The sequence below is a fragment of the Prionailurus bengalensis genome, chromosome C1 (genome assembly GCF_016509475.1).
Source record: "Prionailurus bengalensis isolate Pbe53 chromosome C1, Fcat_Pben_1.1_paternal_pri, whole genome shotgun sequence".
Classification (NCBI taxonomy): domain Eukaryota; kingdom Metazoa; phylum Chordata; class Mammalia; order Carnivora; family Felidae; genus Prionailurus; species Prionailurus bengalensis.
Window position 1 is genome coordinate 16,929,911 of NC_057345.1, and position 24,857 is coordinate 16,954,767.

Sequence of the window (24,857 nt, forward strand, 5' to 3'; positions counted from 1 at the left end):
CCCTGTTACATGAGACCTGTCCCTGATCTCACACTTGGATACTATGGCAATGTCACGATGCTACAAATATTTCTGTAATATCTGTACCTACCTTGTCAGAGACCTGAAACAAACAGTTCTAGGACAGGCACGAGTCCTATCTATATCTTGAGTAGCAATCCCTTAAAGCATGCCAGAAAGTGGACAACTGGCATTATCCCCATTCAATAAATAAGAAAACAGAGGTAGAGCATTTTGAAGATTGCCCACAGTTACACAGCTAGTAAGGGCAGGAGCCAGGATTAGAACCAGGACGGTCTGCTCCAAAACTGTGCTGTCTCATATCCCTACACACTTGGGCACAGAGTTATACTCACATACACAACAAAAGACACACACCTGCAAATACACATATGGACAAGCACTCCAGACACAAATGCGCATGTATTTATTCGCTATAGTAAACACACAGGTATGCACACAGAACTAAAAGCACAAACATACAAATGTGTCTGTTTTGCTAATTATTATGTCCCTGGTGCTAGTACATTGCCTGACACACAATAGGCACTTAGAAAATATTTCTGAATGAATCAATACTTTTATGCCCCATATGCCTTCCTTCCATAAGAACATATTATCTATGAGTGTATAGATTCTCTTCATGGAGGGACTAACACAACAGGTTATAAGCACAATCTTTGGGTTCAGGCAGATCACAGTTCAAATCCTGTCTCTGATATTAATGCTGTGTGACATGGGGAAGTTGCTTCACCTCTCTGAGCCTCAATGTCATCATCTAGAAAATGGAGATTTCAGGGGCACCTGGGTGGTTCAGCCGGTTGAGCATCCGACTTCAGCTCAGGTCATGATCTCATGGCTGTGAGTTCGAGCCCCCTGTCCGGCTCCGTGCTGACAGCTCAGAGCCTGGAGCCTGCTTTGGATTCTGTGTCTCCCCCTCTCTGCCCCTGCCCACCTCCCAGCTTGCACTCTGTCCCTGTCTCTCTCAAAAATACAAAAATGTTTAAAAAAAATTTTTTTTAATTTTTTTTCAACGTTTATTTATTTTTGGGACAGAGAGAGACAGAGCATGAACGGGGGAGGGGCAGAGAGAGAGGGAGACACAGAATCGGAAACAGGCTTCAGGCTTCGAGCCATCAGCCCAGAGCCTGACGCGGGGCTCGAACTCACGGACCGCGAGATCGTGACCTGGCTGAAGTCGGACGCTTAACCGACTGCGCCACCCAGGCGCCCCCAAAAAAATTTTTTTAATAAAATAAAACATAGTGGGCACAGAAGAATGCATGACCTAAGACCTCATTTTTAAAAAGATTAAGGGGGCGCCTGGGTGGCTCAGTCGGTTGAGCGTCCGACTTCAGCTCAGGTCATGATCTCACGGTCCGTGGGTTCGAGCCCCGCGTCGGGCTCTGGGCTGACAGCTCAGAGCCTGGAGCCTGTTTCAGATTCTGTGTCTCCCTCTCTCTCTGACCCACCCCCGTTCATGCTCTGTCTCTCACTGTCTCAAAAATAAACAAAACGTTAAAAAAAATAAAATAAAATAAAAAATAAAAAGATTAAGAGCAGCCAAATTAATCAATGGTGGTAGAATTCATGAGTGGTTATTTCCAGGCAGTGGAGAAGGGAACCACAGGAGAGGCGGGAAGTGTTCCACACCTCGGTCTAGGTGGCAGTTTACACAGGTGCAGACATAGGTTAAAAAAAAAAAATCATCAATTTGCAAGAATGAGTGGTCAGGGAAGGGCTCACAGAGGTGACAGGTGAGTAAACATCGGAGGGAAGGGAGCCGTGAGTGGTTCGCTGGAGAAGGAACCGTGCAGGCAGGACAACAGGAGCAAAGGCCAAGGATACCTGGCAGGTTCAAGGAGCAGCGAGAAGGCCAGAATGGCCGAGGCAGAGAGAAGGAGAGGCCAGTGGGAAGAACCGGGGTCCTCTGTAGGCCATGATAAAGACTTTAGTTTTTCTTTGAATGAAATGAAAGCCCTAGGAGTGTCTGAGAACACAAGTGCCGTGATGTGACTTTTAAAAGGATCCCTCTGAGTGTCCTGTAGACTGATGTCTGTGAGTATATTAGTCAGGGTTCTCCAGAGAAACAGAACCGCTAGGATATATATTAAGAGATTTATTTCAAGGAATTGGCTTACATGATGTGGCGGGCAAACCCAAAGTCTGTAGGGAGGCTGAAAGGCTGGAAAGTCTCCAGCGGGAGCTGCCGTCGCATTCAGAGGCCAATTCCTTCTTGCTTGGGAACTGCAGTTTTACTTTTATGGCCTTTCACTGATTAGATGAGGCCCACCCAGGTTATCGATGCTACTCTCCTTTACTTAAAGTTCGCTGATTGTGGATGTTAACCACATCCACAAAATACCCACACAGGAACACCTAGATGAGTGTGTGAATAACCGAGGATCTTAGCCTCGTCACATTGACACAGAAAACTAACCATGACAGGGGGTAAGGATGGAAATGGGGAGACAGGAAGTCACTATAATAACCCTGGAGGGAGAGGATGGTGGCCTGGAAATGGCCAGAAGAGCAGAGGTGGGGAGGAGGGATTGGATTACAGACTCGGTATCTGAGTCTGCATGACCTACGGATGGGATGAATGTGAAAGTGGGGATCCAGGAGTCCAGCCTGGGCAACAGCAGAAGCAGAGCTTCCACTGATTGAGATGGACAGACTACAGGAGGAACTGGTCTGGGGTGAGGCTGACAGTCCCATTTTGGACATAAGGCAGAGATGCATCCTGCATACCCAGTAGGCAGGTGGGCACGTAAGTCTGGAGTCAGAGGAGTAGCCAGGGGTAGAGATACAAATTAGGGAGCCCAGGGTTCGGCCAGGGAAGTATGGTAAAGCCAGAAAGGGACAGAGAAGAGACAATGGCAATGACCCAGGGGCCAAAGCTGTGCAGACAATGAGATAACACCGCACACCTGTTGAGAGCGTTAAGTCTGTTAAGACAAGCTACAGACTGGAACATATTTGAAACCAGGGACTAGTATCTAGAATATGTAAAGAACTCTCAAAACTCAACAATTTCTTAGAAATCCAATCAGGAAATGGGCAAAAGACATAAAGAGACGTTTCACTGAAGAGGATATACAGATGGCAAAAAAGCACATGAAAAGGTATTCAACGTCATTCATGATTAAGAAATTACAATTACAAAAATAATAATAGTGACCAATGCTGGCACAAATGCAGGGAAACTATATACATATATAACTGTATATATGTGTGTGTGTGTGTGTGTATACATACATATACATACTGATACATTGCTGATTGGATTATAAAATGGTACAGCCACTCTGGAAAACAGTTCATCAGTTTCTTTAAAAAGAAACAAAAACAAACAAACAAACAAAAGCCCTACCATATGGCTCATCAGTTGCACTCCTGGGCATTTGTCCCAGAGAAATAAAAAACTTATGTTCACACAGATACCTGTAAACAAACGTTCCTAGCAGCTTTATTCGTAATAGCCTAACATTGGAAACAAGCCAGACATCCTTCATCAAATGAATGGTTAAATAAACTGTGGGGCATCCACACCATGCAACTATTACTCTACAACAAAAAGAAAAAAGCTGTTGATACTTGCAGCCACTTGAAAATCTCTGGAGAATTATGCTGAGTGAAAAAAAAAGTCCCCCCCAAATTACATATTGTATGACTCCATACATATAATATTCTTGAAATGACAAAATTACAGAAATGGAAACCAGATTGGTGGTTGCTAGGAGTTCAGGAGGGGGTTGTGTTGGTAAGCAACTGGGCATGGCTAGAAAAGGGCAAGAGGGATTCTTGTGATGATGAAAATGTTCTCTCTCTTGACTCCATCAATGTCAATGACTCTATCAACTTGCTTACGGTATCGTACTACAGTTTTGCAAGATGTTTCCATTGGAGGAAACTGGGTTAATGGCACACTGGTTATTTCTTTCGACTGTATGTGAATCTACAATTACCTCAAAATATAAAGTTTAATTTTTTTTTTAATTTTTTTTTTCAACGTTTATTTATTTTTGGGACAGAGAGAGACAGAGCATGAACGGGGGAGGGGCAGAGAGAGAGGGAGACACAGAATCGGAAGCAGGCTCCAGGCTCTGAGCCGTCAGCCCAGAGCCTGACGCGGGGCTCGAACTCACGGACCGCGAGATCGTGACCTGGCTGAAGTCGGACGCTTAACCGACTGCGCCACCCAGGCGCCCCCCCTTTTTTTTTTTTAATTTTTTTTTTAAAGTTTAATTTTTAAACGGACATGCAAAACGCTAGCTTAAATTTTGTATTAGATCCAACAGGCATAAAAGCCATCAACCTTTTAAAACTTCTGCTCTTCACCAAAAGACATCACTGAGAAACTGGAAAGGCAAACCAAAGACTGAGGGAAAATATTTGCAATACCAGCTCTGACAAAGCACTTGTATCCAGAGCATAGAAAGAATCTCTACAATATGAGCAATACAATGCAATTAAAACCACAGTGGGACAGGACTTCACAACCGCTAGCACGCCTAAAGTTGGAAAGACTGACAATGCTAAGTTTTCACAAAGATGTGGAGTAACAGAAGGGTCACATGTTGCCGGTGGAAATGCAAAATGGTACCAGTGCTTCGGAAAACTTCACGGCTTGCCTAGATATTTACCAAAAGAAACGAAAACATGTATTCACAAAAAGACTTATACAGGAATGCTTTTTCATAGCAGCCCCAATCTGGAAACAACCCAAATGTCCATCGACAGGTGAAGGGATGAGCAAATGTGGTGTACTCATACAGTGGAATGCTACTTCGCAATAGAAAGGAACAAACTTTTGATACACACACAGACATGGGTGAACCTCAAAAACGTCATGCTGGGGGCGGGGGGAGCGACCCAAACGGCTACACTGTATGATTCTATTTATATGAAACTCCAGAACAGGCAAAATCATCCACGATGATAAAAGTAGATCGGTGGCTGGGTGCAGGGAAGGGGACTGACCGCAAAAGAATAGGAAAGACGTTTGAGGGATAATGGAAATTTTCCCTATCTTGATTATAGTGGCATAAAGGTCAAAATCATGGAACGGTACCCTGATAACGTGTGCATTTCATTTTATGTAAATTAAAACTCAGTTGATTTTTAGTACGAAGACAAAATACAAGCCCAAAGGGGCTCTATCAACTTGCTATGAAAGTTTCTAAATGTTTACTCTAAATTTCCGTACTGAACTCTCCCACCCCGTGGACAAAAAACAGCTGTGGTCCGCGGTCCACGCTCTGAGCAGCAAACACCCTACCCCACTTTGCCAACTACTCGCTCCTCTAACACATCTCCCCAGCTCCGCCTTTCCAACTCTAGATCGGAAAGCCCGGAGGCCAGCAAGGGGGAGGCTCCCGACAGAGCCCGCGGTCACTGGGTCTTGAATACGGGCTTGCGCTGCAGCCGCAGCACCCGGTAGGTGTTCAGGCCCGGCACGTCGAAGCCAGGGGACAGTCCGTGGCGGTCCAAGGGGTAGAAGTTGACGAGCTGCCCGTGCTGCGCCTCGAGGGAGAGCCAGGCGTCGCCGAGCGGCAGCTCGCAGGGGAACTCGCGGGCCACGCGCAGCTGGAAGACGCGGCCGCGCAGGTGACGCAGCGCCAGCGTGCGGAACGCGGGGGGCACCAGCGCCTCGACGCGGGGCCCGAACTGGCGCAGGCGCAGCTCGCCCTCCGGCCCGGGGCGCACCTCGTAGAAGGTCTGGTTGGCGAAGGTGAAGTAGCCGGCGAAGGGGCGCGCGCTGGGCGGCGGGGCGGGGCTGGGCTCGGCCTCGCGTAGGGCCCTCTCCATGGCGGGCAGGAGCACGTCGTAGGCCTGCGCCACCAGGTCGCGCCCGGGTGGCCGCGGCCCCGCCAGCAGCAGCACGAGGCTCAGGCGCAGCGGCGGCACCAGGGAGAAGGTGGCGGCGTAGCCGTCCAGGTCGCCGTCCTTGCGCACCACGCGGTAGCCCCCCTGCGCGTGGAACTCCCACGGGGTGCCCGTCTCGTTGGCGAAGTAGGCGCCCGAGCAGGCCAGCAGCGGCGCCAGCAGGGCCTTGGCCGCGTCGGGCCGCAGGAGCGGGGGCCCGCCGCCCAGGAGCACCCTGGCCAGCTTGGCCAGGTCTGCCGGGGTGGAGTACATCTGGCCGGACGGCCGGTACCAGCCCAGGTCGTAGAGCGGCGCCGGCCGGCCGCTGCCGTAGAAGCCAGCCGCCAGGCGGGCGCGCACTAGGGGCGTGAGGTCGAAGCCCGTGTCCTCCATGCCCAGCGGTTCCAGCACGTTCTCCAGGATCCAGCGCTGGTAGTCGCCCTGAGCAGTGTGCGCTGCGAGGACATGGGCCAGAAGCGAGAAGGCCAGAGTGCTGTAATGGCACCTGGAAGAGGAGGGGTGGAAACTGGGATGCGGCCGTGGGTGAGCATCTCCAGGCCCTGAAGAGCCGGGCCCCACCTGCTCAGACCCAGATGCCACCAGAGGTTCGTTGGACTGGGCGCGGTTGAGAAGGAACCTGCTTCACTGCATCCCAGGTGGTCAGACCCAGCAGAGACCCCAGAGATGATTGACTACAAGGCATTATCCTACATCTGGGAAGACTAAGAACCAAAGAGGGGCAGAACTGCCCAGAATCACACGGCAACTTGGGGAAGAGTGGGACACAGCAACACACCTGGGAAAGTGGTAAAACAAATCTTTTTGGTCCTTTTTACTTTAGTATAATTGATTTTATCAAATGGAAGACTAGAGTCCTGGGGCGCCTCGCTGGCTCAGTCAGTTAAGCATGAGACTCTTGATTTCAGCTCCGGTCATGATCTCACAGTTCATGGGCTCAAGCAGCACAGATCCTGCTTGGGGTTCTTTCTCTCCCTCTCTCTCTCTGCCTTCCCCCTGGATGTGTGCTCTCGCTCTCTCTCTCAAAATAAATAAATGAAACTTAAAAAAAAAATAATAAGTTCACTGTTCACTCACAAGAATGCACACTACATGAGGAAAGGCTGCTTGTAATTGGCTCCCTGCTGTATCTCAGTAGGTAGGTGTTGTATCTCCGTTGAGTAGGTGCTCGATAAAAGTTGAGTTGGTGAATCGACAGAATACGAGGTTCACGCAGAACTGAACCTGGGCCCAGCTTCCCCCTGCCTTGCGGTGCCAGCCTGTCTGGGCCTGTCTTCCCAGCTATGGACTAGAGGATGCATTCAGGGATCCCTGCATCTCCCTTGGCTCCAGATGTCTAGGGTGAGGCGACTCAGGCTCTCTCCTAGGAGGGGTGTGTCACCTCTGGAGGTTCCTAATGTCGGTGGGGCCTCAGACACACTCCTCACCTGGTTCCCGGGTCTGCCACCAGCACATCATCCTTGAGCAGGCTCAGGGCCTCCTGGGTGCTGCCCCTCCACAGCAGGGAAGTAGAGCGGAGCCTTCTGGGCAGCCCTGGGGAAGAGCAGTGATCAGAACTGCTGGGCCGGCTGAAGGTGGGAGAGTGGCCCCTGGATGCACTCCCTCCCCCACCTTCCGTGGATTGAGGAATAATGACCGCAGAATCACTTAAAAAAAAAAAAAAAAAAGTCTAGCATGGACTCTAACCCTCCCTGTGTTTGGTTGGGCAAGTCACTTAGCCTCTCTGAGCCCCAGTCTTCCTATCTTCCTATCTTCCCCAGTCTTCCCTTTCCTATCTTCCCGGGGAACACAAGGGAAATCATTTAATTTCCTATATCATAGGGCTCAGGTGAGATAAAATGCTCAGCTTGGGGCCTGGCCATAGTAACTGCTCAAAAAAATAATTGTTATCACCAACCCACAGAAGTTTGATTCCATAAAATTCTTGAGGTCAGTACCCAAACAGGTTTTGCCAAACTGGCTTCTCTGACCACTTGGAATTTTTTGTTTATTGGATGTGACACGTATGGGAAGGATTACAGGACTGGGATTCTTTCCATCCCTCCACCCGGCAATAGTTTTCAAGCACCACGTTTTGTTCCCAGGTCTGTTCTGGGTCCTGGGCCTTCGGTAGTGAACAAAACAAAGTCCTTGACCACATGGAGTTTCCATTCTAGTGGAGGGGACAGATGATAAATAAATACTCGTGCTATGGGGTGAGAAAGGAGGGATTGTTATTTGATACAAGGTGATCAGAGGAAGGCCTCACAGAGGAGGTGACCCTTGAGCAGGTGAGAGCTGGAGGAGGAGAGGGGGAGAGCCAAGCAGCAGTGTGAGGGAAGAATGTCATGCAGAGGGAAGGTGTGGAACAGCCAAGTGTGGAGGCCCTGAGGCGGGAGTGACTTAGCTTGTTTGAGGACCAGTGTGGAACGGCCAGTGTGGCTGAAGAGTGAGAAGGGGAAGACTTCGGAGGTGAGAAGTACTGGGGTTGTAGGCACCGGGTGTCATGGGGTGCTATAGGGTACTGGAAGGACTTGGCCTTTTCTCTGAGTCGGATGTGACCATGGCTGGGGTCGTGAGCAGAGGAGTGATGAAATCTGACGTATATTTCATCAGGGTTGCTCTGGTTGCTGTTTGAAAACAGACTTGGCGGGAGGGGGCGGGCAGAAGCAAGGAAGCCTATAAGGAGACTTGAAAAATCCGCATTTTTTTCATGGTGGCTGGGACTCGGGAGCCAGCTGTGGAAGTGGTGAGGACGGGTTGGGTTCTGGATCTACTTTGGATGTGGAGCCAACGGAATTTGCTACTTGAGGGGATGTGGAAGGTATGGGGGTTGGAGGTATCAGGGGTGACTCAAAGGCTTTTGGCCTGAGCAACTGGGAGATGGAGTCCCAGGCCCTGGGTGTAAGTTCTGACTCCGGAACTTCTTGCTGTGTGGCCACAAACCGTGTACCTTACCTCTCTGAGCCTCTACTTGTTCCTCTTTAAATGGGCTGCGACACCTGCTGTGGTTTCCCTAGGAAGTGTTAGAAGGCTTAACTCAGAGAATGGATGAAAAGCTCCAGGAACGGGAGACAGCTGTAGTACAGTGAGAGTCGATCATAAAAGACATTGAGAGCCTAGAACAGAGTTATTCAGGCAGCTGTTGCCTCAGCTGGCCCCTTGGGACTGTAGAAGACATGTAGGGTATTTTTAAACTAACCAAGCACCCTGGGCTTGGTTCCCTGGGTATGGATGAAGAAGAGTCCACAATACACCCCTAGAGGGAGCCCTGGAGTCAGAGTTATAACCCAGGTGGCTTGAACAGGATGCCGGAAGAGCCTAAGTAAGCCTGAAGGCTCCTTACCTGCATGGCCCCTTCCAAGGCCTATATCTAACTTGGAATTTTTAATAATGCATTCTTAAAGAGGACCCCTATAATTACCTCCTCATCAGGCCCCACTGCACCTAGGTCTAACCCTGGCTAAAATAACCAAAGCTACATTGACAAGCACCTGCTGTGTGCCAGGAGCTCTGCTAAGTGTTTTACACTCATTATCTCATTTAATCCCCAATAATAAGGCAAACCACAGTCATTTTACAGGGGAGAAAATAAGGCTCAGAGAAGTTCAATGACTTGCCCAAGATCACCCAGCTGGGAGAAGGCAGAGCTGGAAGTTCAGTGCTCATGCCCTTAACCATCAGGCCACCCTCCCCCAAGAAGAGTGACCCTGTCCTGCCTGAGCTGCTTCAGGAGGTTCCATCCTCTCGCTGAACCTCGGGTACACCGCCTGGGCTCAGGAGTGATAACCAGCCATGTCCATTGACTAAGACCTCAGGCCTTTTGAAACAATGAAATGGCATCGTTTCAAATGAAATGGCCTGGGTGGCTCAGTGGGTTAAGCGTCTGACTCTTGGTTTTGGCTCAAGGTTCATGAGTTTGAGCCCCCATGTCTGGCTCTACACTGACAGTGTGGAGTCTGCTTGGGATCCTCTGTCTCCTCTCTGCCCCTCTCCCTGCTTGTGCATGCTCTCTCTCTGTCTCTCTCTCTGTCTCTCTCAAAATAAATAAGTAAACTTAAAAAAATGGCAGGCACATGTATGTCCATTTAGTTTATATAAACGTATTATAGAGTAATATGTACATTACACATTCTTATACGTATTCATTCATACACATATGTGCACTTTGTGTGTATATTATTTTATTTATTCAAATAGTAGCATATAATATATGCCGTTTGAGCTTTTTCCCCCACTTAACACTGTATCTTATTCCATCTCAGTACATAGACAACATTATTCCCCTTTTTTCTAACGCTACATCTGATTTGATTATATAGCTGTGTTACAGTTTGTTTAGCCACTCCCCTGCTTATAGATACGTAGGTGTTTCAGTCTTTTGCCGTTACAAACAGCGCTGCAGTGAATGCATGCAGACCTCACACCACACATGTGTGAATACATCTGTAAGAGAATCTCCTAGAAGGGTAATTGCTGAGCCAAAGGATCTATGCATTTTTAATTGTGGTAGATAGTATCATTGTCCCCCACCCAGGTTGCACCAATGTAAATTCCCGCCACTGATGCATCAGAGGGTCTAGTTCACCATAACCTCACCAACCCAGTGCACCCGCCATTTTGGCCTTTGCCAAGGGAAAAATGTCTCTCCGTGGTTTTAATTTGCGTTTATGTTGTTATGAATGAGGTTGAACATCTTTTAATATGTTTTCATAGTGTTAAGGGCCATTTGTATTTCCTTTCCTGTGAATTGTCTATTCTGTTCCTATTCTTCACCCATTTTTCTGTCGGGTTGTTAGTCTTTGTATTGATTTGTACGTAATCTTTGTATATTGAGGGAAATTAGGTCTTCATTGTAGATCTGTGTACAAATATTGACCTGTTCTTGACCTAATAAGCAGATCTTGACTTTCAACTTGCCACCTGATCTTGATTTGTCCCCTTGATCTAAACTCCCAGATTTCGCCTCCGCTTTTACCTCACCAGATCTTTCTACCCCTGGTCCACCATCCAGGGCGGGTGAGAGGGAGGTGTGGCCGGCCTGGCTGCCTGAGAACCTGCTGCTCAGTTGCCGCCCCTGAAATGGTTTGGGTTGAGCTGCAAAACTTCAGGGCTGCTCACCTGAGAGCTGGCTGGCCATCCTTCGGAGGGTGACGGACGAAGGCCTTGGGGCTGGGCCCACCTTCTCCAGCTCATCCATCAAGCTCTGTTGTTCAGGGGCTGATGCCATGCCCAACGGGTTGTTAATGGTGAAGGTGCTGGCATACCGCTCCAGAGGGTCATCTAGAGAGGCTACAGTGCCCTCCTCCCACAGCCGATACAGCATGAGGACTGGAAAGATCTTAGAGATGCTGGAGATTCTGGGAAGTGTTAAGCACACAAGGGTGCAGAGGATATACAGTTGGCCTTACAACCTCCGTCCTGCACCCCAGGTCCCAACTTGCACTGAGTCCACCCTCTTCAGTGTCTTTGGGATGTTCAAGAACATAGCACAGTGGCAGGTGGACACTCTTGAGTGCCTACCCCGTGCCAGGCCTTAACCCAAGCCCTTCCCATTCTGGGATAGACGTAGGTTGGGATCATGTACCTCTCCCTCTTACTAGCCAAGTGGTCTTGGGCAAGTACTAGATCTCTCTCAGTTTCTGTTTCATTGTCCATTTCACAGCTTGTAGAAAAGATTGCGTGAGATTGGGCATGTGAAGTGCTTGGCCACATACCTGGAAGGTAGGTAGCAAGTGTTGAGTAAGTGATAGCAAATGCAATTGTGGGCCCAGGCCTGGCACATGGCAGGTGCAGTGTGAATGGAACCTCTGTAATCCTCACAGTGTCTCTGGGAGTGAACGTGTTCCCTTTGCATTGTCAGCTTGGAGGATCCTGCAGGCAGCACCGAGGAGGGGAGACTCTGGGTGTGCCGCAGGGGGTCCCAAGTTTCTTCCGTCTGGACCGCTGCCGCCAACTAACAGCGACCCGGGGCAAGGGCCCAAGAACTGGTTACAGTTCCTTCGTGGCACATAGTAGGGTGTGGGAGGTGGGACACAGGGAGCGTTTTCTAGTTAGGGAGGTTCTGGGCTAAGGGCTCTCCAGAAGAGATTCCTTCCTGACTTGTTACCCCTGTGGTGTGATGTTGGGCACTCTCTGGTCCTCTCTGGCCCTCAGTCTCCTCATCTATAAAATTGTCAGGACTTAATAAAGGGTCCTGGCAGCTTGGACCCCCAGTCATGATTCTCTTGAGTCCCCCTACCTCCTAGGTCTCCCTTGTCCTCCCATCCCATGCCCCCCTCCACAGGACCCCAGAGGTCACCCAGCTGACCGGTACATAGTGTATTCATTGGGGGGCCCAGAGGCCGGGTCTGATCCATTCTTCCTCCCAAAGTTCCCGGTCCAGAGCACGGTGTCATTGTGGATGACAACTGCAGACATGGCAGCCAGGCCCGGGGCAGACAGTGCCTGACGCAGGATCCTGTCCACCTTGGAGGAGAAGAGCAGGAGTGCAGGCGCAGACAAACACCCCTCTGGTCCTGCTTGCCCTACGCATTCCCACACCACACCCTGCACACAGCGCCCCCTGCTGGGACCCCCTCCATTCTCGCCCCCCCCCCCCCCCCGGCCGTGGCTGGAGCCTCAGACCTCAGGTTCTCAGACCCCCTGGGATTGGACCCCCACCCAGTTACAACCAGAGCAGCTCCTCTAAATTTGTTTTTATGTAGGGCTTCCTCGTAAGATTTCTGTTCAAAGAAAATTTCTTCGGGAAAATGTAAAAGGAGAGAGGGGCTAAACTACTGATGTCGTCGACCCCTTGTCTGCTGCCCTAGAAAACCTCAGGAAGGCCTGGCCTGACCCCCTAATGTTGGAGGATTCACTATAGAGGCCCCTAGACCCTCTTCGAACATTTATTGAAAGGACATTGTTTTCAATAATGAAATACAGTGACAATGTTAACATCCAAAGTTATTGGACATTTGGAATGTGCCAGGCACAATATAAAGTGATTTTCATGCATTGTCTCATTTTTTTTTACATTTTTTAATGTTTGTTTTTTTTTTTTTTTTTTGAGAGAGAGAGAGAGACAGAGAGACAGAGTGTGAGTGGGGGAGGGGCAGAGAGAGAGAGGGAGACACAGAATCCGAAGCAGGCTCCAGGCTCTGAGCTGTCAGCACAGAGCCCTACACGGGGCTCGAACTCACAAGCTGTGAGATCATGGCCTGAGCTGAAGTCAGACGCTTAGCTGACTGAGCCACCCAGGCACCCCATGCATTGTCTCATTTAATCCACAATAAGCCAGTGCTAAATTTCTCCCTATGTTACAGATGAGAAGATTGAGTCTATGAGATATGAAGCGACTTGCCCAAGGGGCTAATGGTTAGTGGAGTCAGGATTAGGACCCCAGGCTAACTCCAGCCCTAGGTCCTAATTAACTGCCAGACCTCCTTGCCGAGTGATTTAGCAGGTCCAGAATTGAGTTCTGTCCATGTGTGGTTTCCACCCCGGCACTGACTTTGCCTCTGTGTGCCTCAGTTTCCTCCTCTCTAGATAGGGATTCATGAGGCATTTGTGTAAAGAAGCTACCGCATACTCGGTGCCCACTAGAAGCCGGCTACGATGACTGTTGCTATTTCTTGTTTGAATTGCTATGACCCTGGAGCCTCATAGCACCGTTCTGCTCCCTCTCCTTCACTAAAGCTTTTCAGGTACTTGCAGACAGTGATGGTGTCTCTGCCCAGGCCTTCTCTTACATGGACACGTCACCTGCCTTCCCTTCAGCCGTTCCTTGGATGACAGTTTCCCGCCCCTCCGCTGTGCTGCTGCTTGTACACTTCCAGTCGAGTTTCATTTGTCTGTGTGTCTCCTAAGGTGAGTGAGCTGGCCAACAACCCCGTCTAGCGTCTAGTGTGTGCTTAATTACATTGCAATGGCCTCTGTGATACGGGCTGTGTCCTCCTCCCCCCGTCCCACCTTTCTCCCTCCCCCACCTGCAGCCCCAGCAACCTGAATTCCCTGGTGGTTCTCTGTGTGTGCCTTGCACTCATTCTGCTGCCTCTGGACCTGTGCACATGCTGGTCCCTCTATCCGGAGCACATGCTTCCCTCCCTCAGTCTCCCTTACTGTATGTATAAGTGCATATCACCTGGATACTTCCTACTTGTTCACATCTCCGTTTAGACATCATTCCCAGGGCATCTGAGTGGCTCACTCCACTAAGCGTCCGACTTCGGCTCAGGTCATGATCTCACTGCTCATGAGTTCAAGTCCCGTGTTGGGCTCTGTGCTGACAGCCTGCAGCTCAGAGCCTGGAGCCTGCTTCCGTTTCTCTCCATCTCTCTTCCCCTCCCCTGCTTACTCTCTGTCTCTGTCTCTCTTTCTCTCTCTCAAATATAAGATTAAAAAAAAAAAAAACATTAAAAAAAAAAGTAGACACCATTCCCTCCAGAAGCCTTGCCTGACCCCAAAGCCAATTTCTTTGTGCCCCTGCAGTTCCCTAAATGTCCCCTATCCTCACTCTTCCAGACTAGTAGCTTCTTGAGAGCAGGACAGTATCTTCTTCCTGCCATGTCCCCGGTGCTTAGCCCAAAGTAGGTACTCAAGGAGTATATGTTGAATCCACGAGTAAATGCCCCTGCCACTGCACAGAACGTGCCCTCCCCTTCATCCCCCAGGCCTAGCACACATGCCCAGTTCCCTCTTGGGTCATCACTGACCTTTTCCAGGGCCTCCTTCAACACAGGGAGGGGGTGGGCCAGCGGCACAGGCTCAGGGTGTCGGGGACACATCCTCACAGGGGCAGAGGCCACCTCTGGTCCCAAGGAACCTATAGGGAGCATCACATGGTGAGTGGGGGACAGAGCTCAGGGTAGGAGTCTAGGGATCATCCTAGAAGGGGTGGGAAGGTGGCAGCAAAGGCCAGAACCGTGCCTTGGGGCTGGCCCTCCCAGCTGGCAACAGCCTCACCAGGAGATAGATAGCAGGGCACAGCGCCCACCGTGGGGGCGGATGCCTGAGAGGAGAAGGGACAGTCCCACACCCACCACCTGATGATTGGCCTTCAAAATACCAATTAGGCCAAGGCTCCTGGCTGGCAGCCCTTTTCCCTTGTATGACCAGCTTTCTCCCTCCACGTAGTCAGAGGAGTTAGAAAAGTTCTAGCTCCTTGGGGCAGGCTCAACCATGTCTGTCTGTCTGTCTGCCTCTGTTTCTCTAGTTCAGATTATATATTTGAGTGGAGAGGTGGACTTGGGCCCCGCTTAGGCTTCAGGCCTAAATCATAAGGCCAGTGCCTGTGTCACCAGAGCTGTGTGTCTGGAATATCAGGTCTAAGTCCCATTCTGCTTTGGTCCAGGTGTATGTCTTCCTTGGAACCTCTGGGGAGAAGGCGTGGGCCCTGGCAGGACAGGATTCAGGCTGAGAGATCATCGCACGGGCCCCAGAACTCCCCTCATCCTCAGAGAGCAGTGTAGGGTAGTGAGGGTGAAAGCGCCCAGAGGAGCTGCACGCTCCTCAAATCCTACTCAGAACTGAGAGGGCTTCTCTGTGGGAGGCTCACTATGGCCGCAAATCCTTCCAGCTCCTCCCACCTCTTGAATCCGGCTGGCCTTGTGACTTTGTCAGGACAAATCGATTGTGCACCTTAAGGAAGGTCTCTCAACAAATCCATGACATAGGCTCAATCATTGGAGTAGGGAGGTCTTGGCCAAAACCTAAGCTTTGCTCAGCCTGGGACTCAGGTAGGGCTGGTGCCTACAGCCCTGCATTAACATGCACGTGCACAGGGGCACGTAGGTGGCTCAGCCGTTCTAGCGTCTGACTTTGGCTTGGGTCATGATCTCACAGTTAGTGGGTTCGAGCCCTGCTCTCAGTGAGGAGCCCGCTTCAGATCCTCTGTCCCCCTCTCTCTCTGCCCCTCCCCCGCTCTCAAAAGTTCTCTCCCCAAAATGAATAAAACCTTAAAAAAATATGCACGTGCCCAAAAAGTCATCTGGAAATATTTGAATGCATGTTTGATTCAGTAGATACGGGATGGAAGCAGGGTGTCCTCATTTCTAACAACCTCTCAGGTGGTGCCCATGCAAGGGAGAGGACTTCGATCACTGTGGACAGTGATGGACCCGGTGATGGACCCAAGCAGGTCCACGAACTGTTTGTTTCCCATTTGTGACAAATTAAGTACAAAATTTGAGCGCACATGTTTAGAAACTTCTATAGCAGTTTAATGTGGTAATTTTGTGTGGAATCTTAAAACTTGAGCTTCTGTTCTATAGTATTTTTTTTCATTTAATTTCGTTTGTACGTATTTATAGTAATAACTGATCTGCTTTGGATTGGTACTTTGACCGTTGGCGAAGCATGGTCCTTTAGGACAGGCTGACCTGCCTACTTGAGGACTGTTTGCTTGAGGGACTGAGAAGCCCCTGATAAAAGAATATACCCTAGAAAGAACGGGTTGGGGTGGGAGAGGAAAAAGCCAGCAAGAAAATAAAAGGAGCCATTTCTGCACAATGTCTCTGTGGGAATTTGGGAGCCCAGGCCACCTCATCGAGCCTTGGGCATCCGTAACACAAGAGGAACGGAGAGAGACATTCTCCCCAGCGTTAGCAGAGAACTGGGATTCTGGATGATCCAGGTTGGAGGGTGCAGGGGTTGCTATAGCAACAAAGGGCCTGGTGGACATTGCCAGCAGCGGTGGCTCACTAGCCAAGCTTTGACCGGCCCAGGATGGAGAGGCTCCAACAAATGGCAGCTTCTGTCCACGGACACCTCATTGTTCCTCCCAGGGTCTTAGATATAGCTGGGGGGAGATCTTTAAAGGGGTGGGGGGTAGGGCCTGGAGATCCTACCATGGGGGCTGAAGATCAGGCAAGAGAAACTCTGTTTTACCTATTGGGAGTCCCTGAGATTTACAGCCAGACTGGGTGGTTTAAGGAAACTCCAGTGGCATTAGGATCTTCATTTTATACCCAAGGGCAACATGACACAGAAAGGTCCCTTGACTGGTCCAAAGATACACAGCTAGTGAGGGTTGGAGTCAGAATGAAGGCCAGAGCTTCTGAGTCCAAATCTTGTGGTCTTGCCCCTACACCCTCAAATCAGGTGCATCAGCTCCAGGCTCCCAGGCCCCAGAGGGATAGGAAGGAAGTCAAGGATGCTTGTGCACTCACTGGTGTCCAGCTTGGGGAGGTGATATTGCCACAGGAAGCAGCCAGTCATAACCACAGAGAGCAGGAAGAAGAAGCTGCAGGAAGCTGGGAAGAGCCACTTCTTTTTCAGTTTCAGCAGGCTGGGCTGCCAACCCACCTGGGAGGGGAAGGACAAGAGCACGGCCCCCAAGGGGGTCAGCCAGAGGGAGGCAGAAGAGGGACCCCTACCATGCCTCAGGTTCACCCAGACATCACAAGAGCCCACAGCTTGGGGCAGATATCACACCTGTAAAACCAAGGTCCTTCCCAGTGTGAGCCCTTCAACAGCTGTGCCACGTGTCTCTCTGCACCTCTGGGCTTTTGCATGGCCTGCTTCCTCTGCTGGGCATGCCATGTCTCTCCTGTGTACTTAGTGAAATAGCTAAGGCCGGCTGAAATGCCGCCTCCTCCAGGAAGCCTTCCCCAACTCTCCTCACCCAGACCCCCTCCAAGGCACTTTGGACAAGCCTCCATTGTGGTGGGAGTCCAGCTCTCTAATACAACGGCTGTTCAGCTAGTATTAGCTGGTGCTCCTGATGGAGTGGGAGTTCTCCAAGGGCACTCACCACTCAAGCTTGTTAGATCTTAACATTTTACCCTGTTTTCCTCATATCTCTACATTTTAAAAAGTACCGCGTCAGCTCCTTGTTTAGTGTATGGTCTGTTCATCCCATCCCATTAGAAAACAGGAGTTCGTTCACTCTCCCCCCTCTTTGTCTGCCCCTGCCCTGCCTGTGCTTGTGCTCTCTCTCCCTCTCAAAATAAATAAATACACATTAAAATGAAAGGAAGGAAGGAAGGAAGGAAGGAGGGAGGGAGGGAGGGACAGGGAGGGAGAGAGGGAAGAAAGAAAGAAAGAAGAAAAAGAAAGAAAGAAAGAAAGAAAGAAAGAAAGAAAGAAAGAAAGAAAAAACAGGGATTCGTGATTTGTTTTACTCACCATGGTATTCCCAGTGCCTAGAACAGTCCCTGAAACATAGCAGACCCTGATAAATAGTTGATGATGAATGAATGAATGAATGAATGGACAAACATTCTGGGTGGAGGCGAAGCCCTTTTTGTGCCACCTGCAGATTCCAGCCTCCTCCCCTTCTTCCCAGAAGTAGCACCCATTGTGATCTTGGTGTTCATCATTACCATGCCTGTTTTCATCCATTTACTGTGTGTTCGTGCCTTCGTAAACAGCACGTAGTATCACTTTGCACATTTTTAAACTTATGTAAACTATAACCTACTGTATTATCCTCCTGAAACTTGCTTTCCTCCCCCCCCCCAACATGGTACATGTATTCTGTATTATTCAGTTTGACTTCTGTAGAGTATCCTGCTGTGTGAATATACTTCGGAGTATACTAGTTAGAACATGAAGTCTGGGGCCAGGCTGCCTTAAAAACATGACTGTTTTATGCATTTGAGTTGAGAGCACTGTGCCTGGGAGTGAAATTTCTGGGTGGTAAGGGGTGGCCTTTTTCAGGTTCATAGACACTATCCCGTTGCTCTCCAAAGTTGTTCAGTTAACACTCCAGCCACCTGTGACCCCAATTGCTACTTTTTTTTAAGTTTATTTATTTTGAGAGAGAGAGAACACAAGCAGGGGAGGGACGGAGAGAGCGGGAAAGAGAGAATCCCAAGCAGGCTCTGCATTGTCAGCGCAGAGCCCAACGCGGGGCTTGATCCCATGAACCGTGAGATCTTGACCTGAGCCGAAACCAAGAATCAGACAGGCGCCCCTCATTGCTATTTTTAACTTGCATTTTCTTGATTACTAATAAGCTTGAATGCATTTTCCTGCGTTTACTGTATATATTTCGGTTTGCTTTTCTGTGAACGGACTGTTCTTATCCATGGCCTATTTGTTCCTATTCAACTTCCCTTGTTTATTAGAGTTCAGTATAAGTTTCAGATACTCTCGCTTGTGTTTTGTCTGTTCCCATTATGTTTATGATAACTTGTTGGAGGCAAAATCATGTAGTGGTGAATCTGTGGCCAGATTGCCTAATTCTGAATCTCAGTTCAACCATTTCCTGGCTGTGTGACCTCAAGAAAGTCACTCAACCTCTCTGTGCCTCAGTTTCTGCACCTGTAAAATGGAAGTGATAATAGTGCTTGCCTCATAAATTAGTAAGGCTTTAGTAGGTTAATATTTTTAAAGTACGTTGTTTTGACACGTCGTAAGCTCTATTAGCTATCGTTGAATAGAGGGATTTGGGTTTGCGTTTTGGTTGCTGCCGATCAAATTCATCCATATTGTCTTTTTTGTTTGCTGTGAGTGTGCGTGTGTGTGTGTGTGCGTGTGTGTGTGTGTGCGTTCCTGCACGCACAGGAAATACATTATACAGAGGTAAATGTAGATTTCTCTACAGTCACACACAAAGCTATTTTGGTTATGGTGTAAAGAAGGAAAATCTCATTCTATTTTTTCCATACAGATAATCAGTCATCTCAGCACAGATTATTAAATACTTCAGTCCTGGGGCGCCTGGGTGGCTCAGTTGGTTAATCGTCCAACTCTTGATTTTGGCTCAGGTCATGATCTCACAGCTCATGAGTTCGAGCCCTGTGCGGAGTGTGCCTGCGACTCTCTCTGCCCCACCCCTACTCACGCTCTCTCTCTCAAAATAAATAAGTAAACATTTAATTAATTAATTCCAGCCCTGTGCCACTGACTTGTATGCCGCTGGCTCTGAAACATACTAAGCGCCTGTCCGTACCAACACCTGCTCTGTAGGCTGTGTTCCGCTAGGGTCTCACTGAGTTTCGATTCCTTCTGTCTCTGTTCAATCCTACATGCTCTTCCATGATGAAGAGAGCTTATACACGGAGCACAGGCACTGTCCTGCAGTAAACAGTCTGGCCAGAGAGGCTTGCTATAATCAGACCCCAGCAGATCCCATGCGGCCATTTCCTGCCTCTCCTCTGCCTCCCCCCTCCCCCTTGCATCTTTAGGCTCCCACACCCCACGTCCCACTCTCCGTTGCTTTGCACCTGCCATTCCCTCTGTGAGGGAGGTTCCCTCTGCGAGGGTCTGTGAGACCCTTTCTATCCTTTTCCACCTGACAAACTTGTGTTCTTCCCTGAAAATACATGGGCATTTGCAGAGCCTTCTGATTCTCCCCCAGACAGAACTGAGGGCCTCTCCTCTCTGCTTCATGCACACCCCTTCTTGCATTGTAACAGTAACCTACACTGGTTACTGCTAGCTTCTTTGTCTGGCTCCCTACTCCGCGTGTCTCCAGCACCAGGATCATTCCTTCTTAGCCTTTATGCCTGTAACAATTGTTACTCTGCCTGGCCCTGGCAGATGTTTCAGAAATATATTTTGAACTTTACATTGTCCTGCAAGTTGAAAGCCTTGGGTTCAAATCTCAGCCCCACTTCCTGAGTCAGTTATAACTATGGCTGGGTCTCTTCCCCTCTCTGGACCTCTGTGTCTTCAGCTGTTAGCAGGATGGACTATTTGTTGAGTTTACCTTTTACACCTGGAAATCTCACTTGATTTCCAGCTCTAGAATTCGGGGTTCCCACTAAAGCCACTCTTTATTCATAATTTCCAGAGATTGGAAATAACCCAAATGTCCCCCAACTGGTGAGTGGACAAACTGTGATATATCTGTACAATTGGATACTGATCAGCAGGCGTAAAGGAACGGACTACCGATACAGGCAGTAACGCGAATGAATCTCAAACGCATTATGCTAAATGAAACAAGCCAGACTCAAAAAGCCACAGTCTGTGCAACTGCATTTTTGTAACATTCTGGAAAAGGCAAAACTGTAGGGACAGAAGACCATTCAGTGGCTGCCTGGGGGTAGGAATGGGGGAGATGACAAAGGAACAGAAGGGACAGTGGTAGGCAATGGAACCATTCTGTGTCTTGATCGTGGTCAGTCTGGACTGTGTGCATTTGTCAAAACTCAGAATTGTACACCAGAAAGAGTGACTTTTAATGCATGCAAACTATACCTACATTTTTTAAAAATGAAGCCATTAAGGAGCCCAAGAGCATTAGGATGTCTCCACTGGTGTCATCAGTAACATCAGACACAAGACCGTGCTTCAGCCTCGAGGAGCGGAGGGGGGGGGGGGCTCTCTGGTATTGTTTATATGGGAGGGAAGTTGGAAGATGCTCCCTTTCGAGCACAAGCAAAGGGCCACTGGGGCAGGGCCGGTGGCACTAAGGGAGGGCAGCCTAACCTCCCTCAACAGGCACCTATAGCATGACCAGAATATGGGCATCTCATTTTCAAGCGAAGAATGAAACTCAGAGACCTTAAAATGACTTAACGAAGTCGTGGACAGCACATGACAGAGCTGGGATTCTAGCTCTGTGCTCTGCACCACCGCACCCCCCCCCTCACATGTGACTCACATGTGAACCGCACCCCCAGTCTCTAGCTCTCCTCTGAAGCCCAGCCTCATCCCATGCCTGTCTCCAATCTCAGGATTTATTCCAACAGACCCAAAGGTGGGGTCAGTATTTAACCTCTAAGCCGCTCACCAGCTGCTCACATTTTGACTCTACAGTAGGAGGCACCAGGCATCTCTCCCCTCTCCCTTCCCAGCTGGAAAATGAGGCAGGGGCAGGGGGTGGGGGTTCAGGAAGAGCCTGGCTCCCCCAAGCCCCACCCGTAACCACAGTTCCCCCACCTCCTCCCCCAGGTGGCCTACGGCCCCAAGACATTCCCCTCCTTTCTCCTCACCGCCCACTCTGGTACAACCCTCCTCGTCCACTTCTTAATCCAGAATGCAATTTCCAAGGGCCATCTGTGTGTTGGGCACAGTGCTATGTCCTGAGGGCACAGAGCCTTTGGCCAACATCTGTCCCCCATGGAGCCGGCAGGACAGCAGACTGGCCACACACCAGGGCTCTGGAACCAGGTGAAGCAAGACTCGATTCTGGTTCTGCCCTTACTGGCTTTGGACGAACGACTTCACCTCTTTGAGTCTCCATTTTCTTGTCTGCGTAATGGGAAGGACCATCGTTCCTACATCTCATAGAATTTAGGTGAAGGTCAATGAGATAATGCATGCAAAGCCCCTAGAACACTGTTCACTAGCTGGTCACTAGTGTAGTAATTTCTCTGGGAGAGAGATGTGAACAGAGCATGTGCATACAGCTCTTGGGTCTCTGAGGTACCCGTGAACTCAGCCTCCGGGTGGGAGGTGGGGGAAAGCTTCACTGAACAGGTAGTAGGGATGAATTGGGGGGCACTCCAGTCAGAGGCCTGGGGATGTGAAGAAGGAGAGGAGTAATTTCTGCTTTGTTTTGAGAATTCAGTGGGTTATTACAGGTAAAACACTCAAAACTGTTCCTGGCCTACAGTGCAAATTCTAGAAATGTTAGCGATGATGATGATGAAGGTGATGAAGGTGATTTGGGTGATTTAGGCCAGTATTTGAAGCAAGTTTCCATGGGCTATGCCTCACCTGGGTCATCATTCTCTCCAAGGTGTGGAAGGTTCCAGCTCCTTGAGGACTCAGGCCTACAGTCCGGGAGACCCTGTGAGTGGGAAATCAAGTCAGAGGAGTGAAGGCAAAGAGAGGTCCTGAAGGCTGGAAAAGAGAGGAGGGGACAGAAAGGCTGGAAGACAAGGATGGGAGGGGGCAAAGCAAACCCTCCCCTTCGTGCAGCTCTGCTTCGAAGGCGGAGGGCACTGAACTCAGAAAACCTGTGAGCTTGACCAGTTGTCCAGGTCTGTCCGGGTCTATCGTGACTTTAGCACTGAAAGTCCCAGATCTCTCAGATCCAGGAAAATCAGGACACTCAGTCAGTGTCCCCACCACTGCCTCCCCGTCCAGCCTCAGAAACAACCCACTCAGACCCCCAGACGCTTAGCCCTAACTCACCCTCTTCTGGAAGGCTCAGGTAGGACAGGGCAGTTCAGGCCCAGCCACGGCTGGCCAGTGCCCTCCAGGAGTCCCCGTGTTCCAGGGGACGGGGATGGCTGGCTGGGCTCTGAGGTGCAGGCTTCACCGAGGCTCCCCAGGGGCTGGCAGATGTGGCGCCGATTACCCCGGCACTAATCCCTCCACGTGCCCTCCGCCATTGGGATTAGTTCCTGGGGTCCCTCAGCAACAGGGAGGGGGGCACATCTGTCAGAGAGCCTGGACAGCACCACGTGATCCAAGATGCTCCAGGCCGGAAGAGGAACGCTCTCTCCAAAAGGAGTGTCTGGCAAGCCCAGTGTGCAAGAGAGATGACCCACAGGCCTCCCAGACCTGTCCATCCCCCACACCAGCTCTTCAGCTGCCTCTGAGGAACCTCAGGCTCCAAGGAACACGGTTTGAAGACTTCCAGGGGTCAACCTAGTTGTTAAATATGCAGATAACCAGTTCTGTCACTGCCTGTGTAGCCTTGGGTAAGGCATGCCCTCTTTGTTTCTTCGTCTACAAAATGGGGATAATAATATCTTGGTTACCATGAGGATTAAATTGCAGCGTGATGGTAAAGCAGGTCGCCCCGGACCTCGCACTGTGAGTAAGGGCTCTGTAAAGGCCCGCTTCTTGTTATAACTTAGCTTTGTGCCACAACCTCTGCGTCAGAGATCAGATCTTTCTCAGTGAACATTCTAGAAAGTTACTGTCCATTGATTTTATTTTTTTTAAGTTTATTTATTTTTGAGAAAGAGAGAGTGGGGGAGGGGGAGAGAGAGAGAGAGAGAGAGAGAGAGAGAGAGAACGAGAGAATCCTAAGTAGGCTCCAAGCTGTTAGCGCTGAGCCGGACTTGGGGTTCAATCCCATGAACTGTGAGATCATCACCTGAGCCAAAATCAAGAATCAGATGCTTAACTGAGACACCCAGGCGCCCCTGTCCGTTGATTTTAGTTGGCCCAAAAAGAGAAAATATATTTACCTTCCCTGACACTCGATATGGCTGCACATTGGGATTACCGGAAGAGCTTTGAAAAACCACTGGTGTTTGGGTCCCACTCTACAGATGCCCAGGGGCGTGGCTTGGTGATTCTACCCTCTGGTCAAGGTTAAGAACCACCACCCCAAACCAGTGTGTCTCCAACCCACTTTAAATGTGTATAGGAACAGCCTGGGGCGGGGGGGGGGGGGGGGTTGGTGGTGCAAATCAAGCTGCAAGTTCTGAGTCAGTGAGTCAGAGCAGGACCCAGGATCCTGCTTCTCTAACCAGCTCCCGGGTGATGCCGATGCCAGTCCACGGACCACATTTTGAGCAGCAAGCTCGTGCTGCAATTCATGGATTGCACCAACTTCCATATAACTGTCTCAGTAGGGCCCCACAGTTGCCTCCCAGCCACCCCGTCATTGACAGGGCTTGATTCTCTCCACTGTGCTGATGCTTAGGGTCTGGTATGTAAACGGATGGAGGCAGGCCTTCTGGATCTTAGTCTGTATCCCCCGTGGCCTAGAAATCTGGGCTGGCCTAGAAAATAGGCTAAATTAGGACGAGAAGAGGGCTGGGTGTGATTTTGCCCAAACTCCACATCATATGGCTGGTGAAACAGGCTCTGAGAGGGGAGGTGACTTCCCAGGGTCACACAGTAAGTTTAGTGACAGCGGTGGGGCCGGAAGCCTCGTCTTCTTTTCTAGTATTGTACCTGGCTGCTTGGTCCGTCTTTGCTGAGGCTCAAGCAGGGTGGGAAGCCTGCCTCTGGGTCACAGGTTGCTGACTGTGTCAGATATAGGTGCTTAGTGCTTCCCGTGTTTTCTCCTTTGGTTTTCACAACAGTCCCACGAGGCATATTCTGTTCTACCCAGGAAGTGGCAGGAACAGGATTTGGACCCAGGAGGCCTGTTTCCCAAACACGATGTACCTCCCCTGTTGTCTCCTTTTCAGACCATGAGGCCCTCT

The 24,857-nt window shown here is 49.9% G+C and overlaps 1 protein-coding gene across 1 annotated transcript; it reads right to left on the reverse strand.

Annotated features, from left to right (window-relative positions):
• Nucleotides 1-5,079: 5,079 nt before the first annotated feature.
• On the reverse strand, nucleotides 5,080-23,053 carry LACTBL1 (lactamase beta like 1). The gene is made up of 8 exons (XM_043574059.1): nucleotides 22,882-23,053; nucleotides 22,462-22,534; nucleotides 17,016-17,151; nucleotides 14,562-14,671; nucleotides 12,176-12,333; nucleotides 10,987-11,225; nucleotides 7,314-7,419; nucleotides 5,080-6,373 (listed from the first exon to the last, which is right to left on the reverse strand). The coding sequence occupies exons 2-8, from the start codon at nucleotides 22,471-22,473 to the stop codon at nucleotides 5,395-5,397; spliced, it is 1,740 nt and encodes a 579-aa protein (XP_043429994.1). The 5' UTR covers nucleotides 22,474-22,534; nucleotides 22,882-23,053; the 3' UTR covers nucleotides 5,080-5,394.
• Nucleotides 23,054-24,857: the final 1,804 nt, after the last annotated feature.

Excerpts from the sequence above, each read along its gene's own strand:
- LACTBL1 (XM_043574059.1), bottom strand. Across the intron at positions 14,672-17,015 it reads CCTCCCCAAGCTGGACACCA|GTTCCTTGGGACCAGAGGTG; the intron begins GTGAGTGCACAA and ends TGCTCCCTATAG. Across the intron at positions 11,226-12,175 it reads AATGAATACACTATGTACCG|AATCTCCAGCATCTCTAAGA; the intron begins GTCAGCTGGGTG and ends AACACTTCCCAG.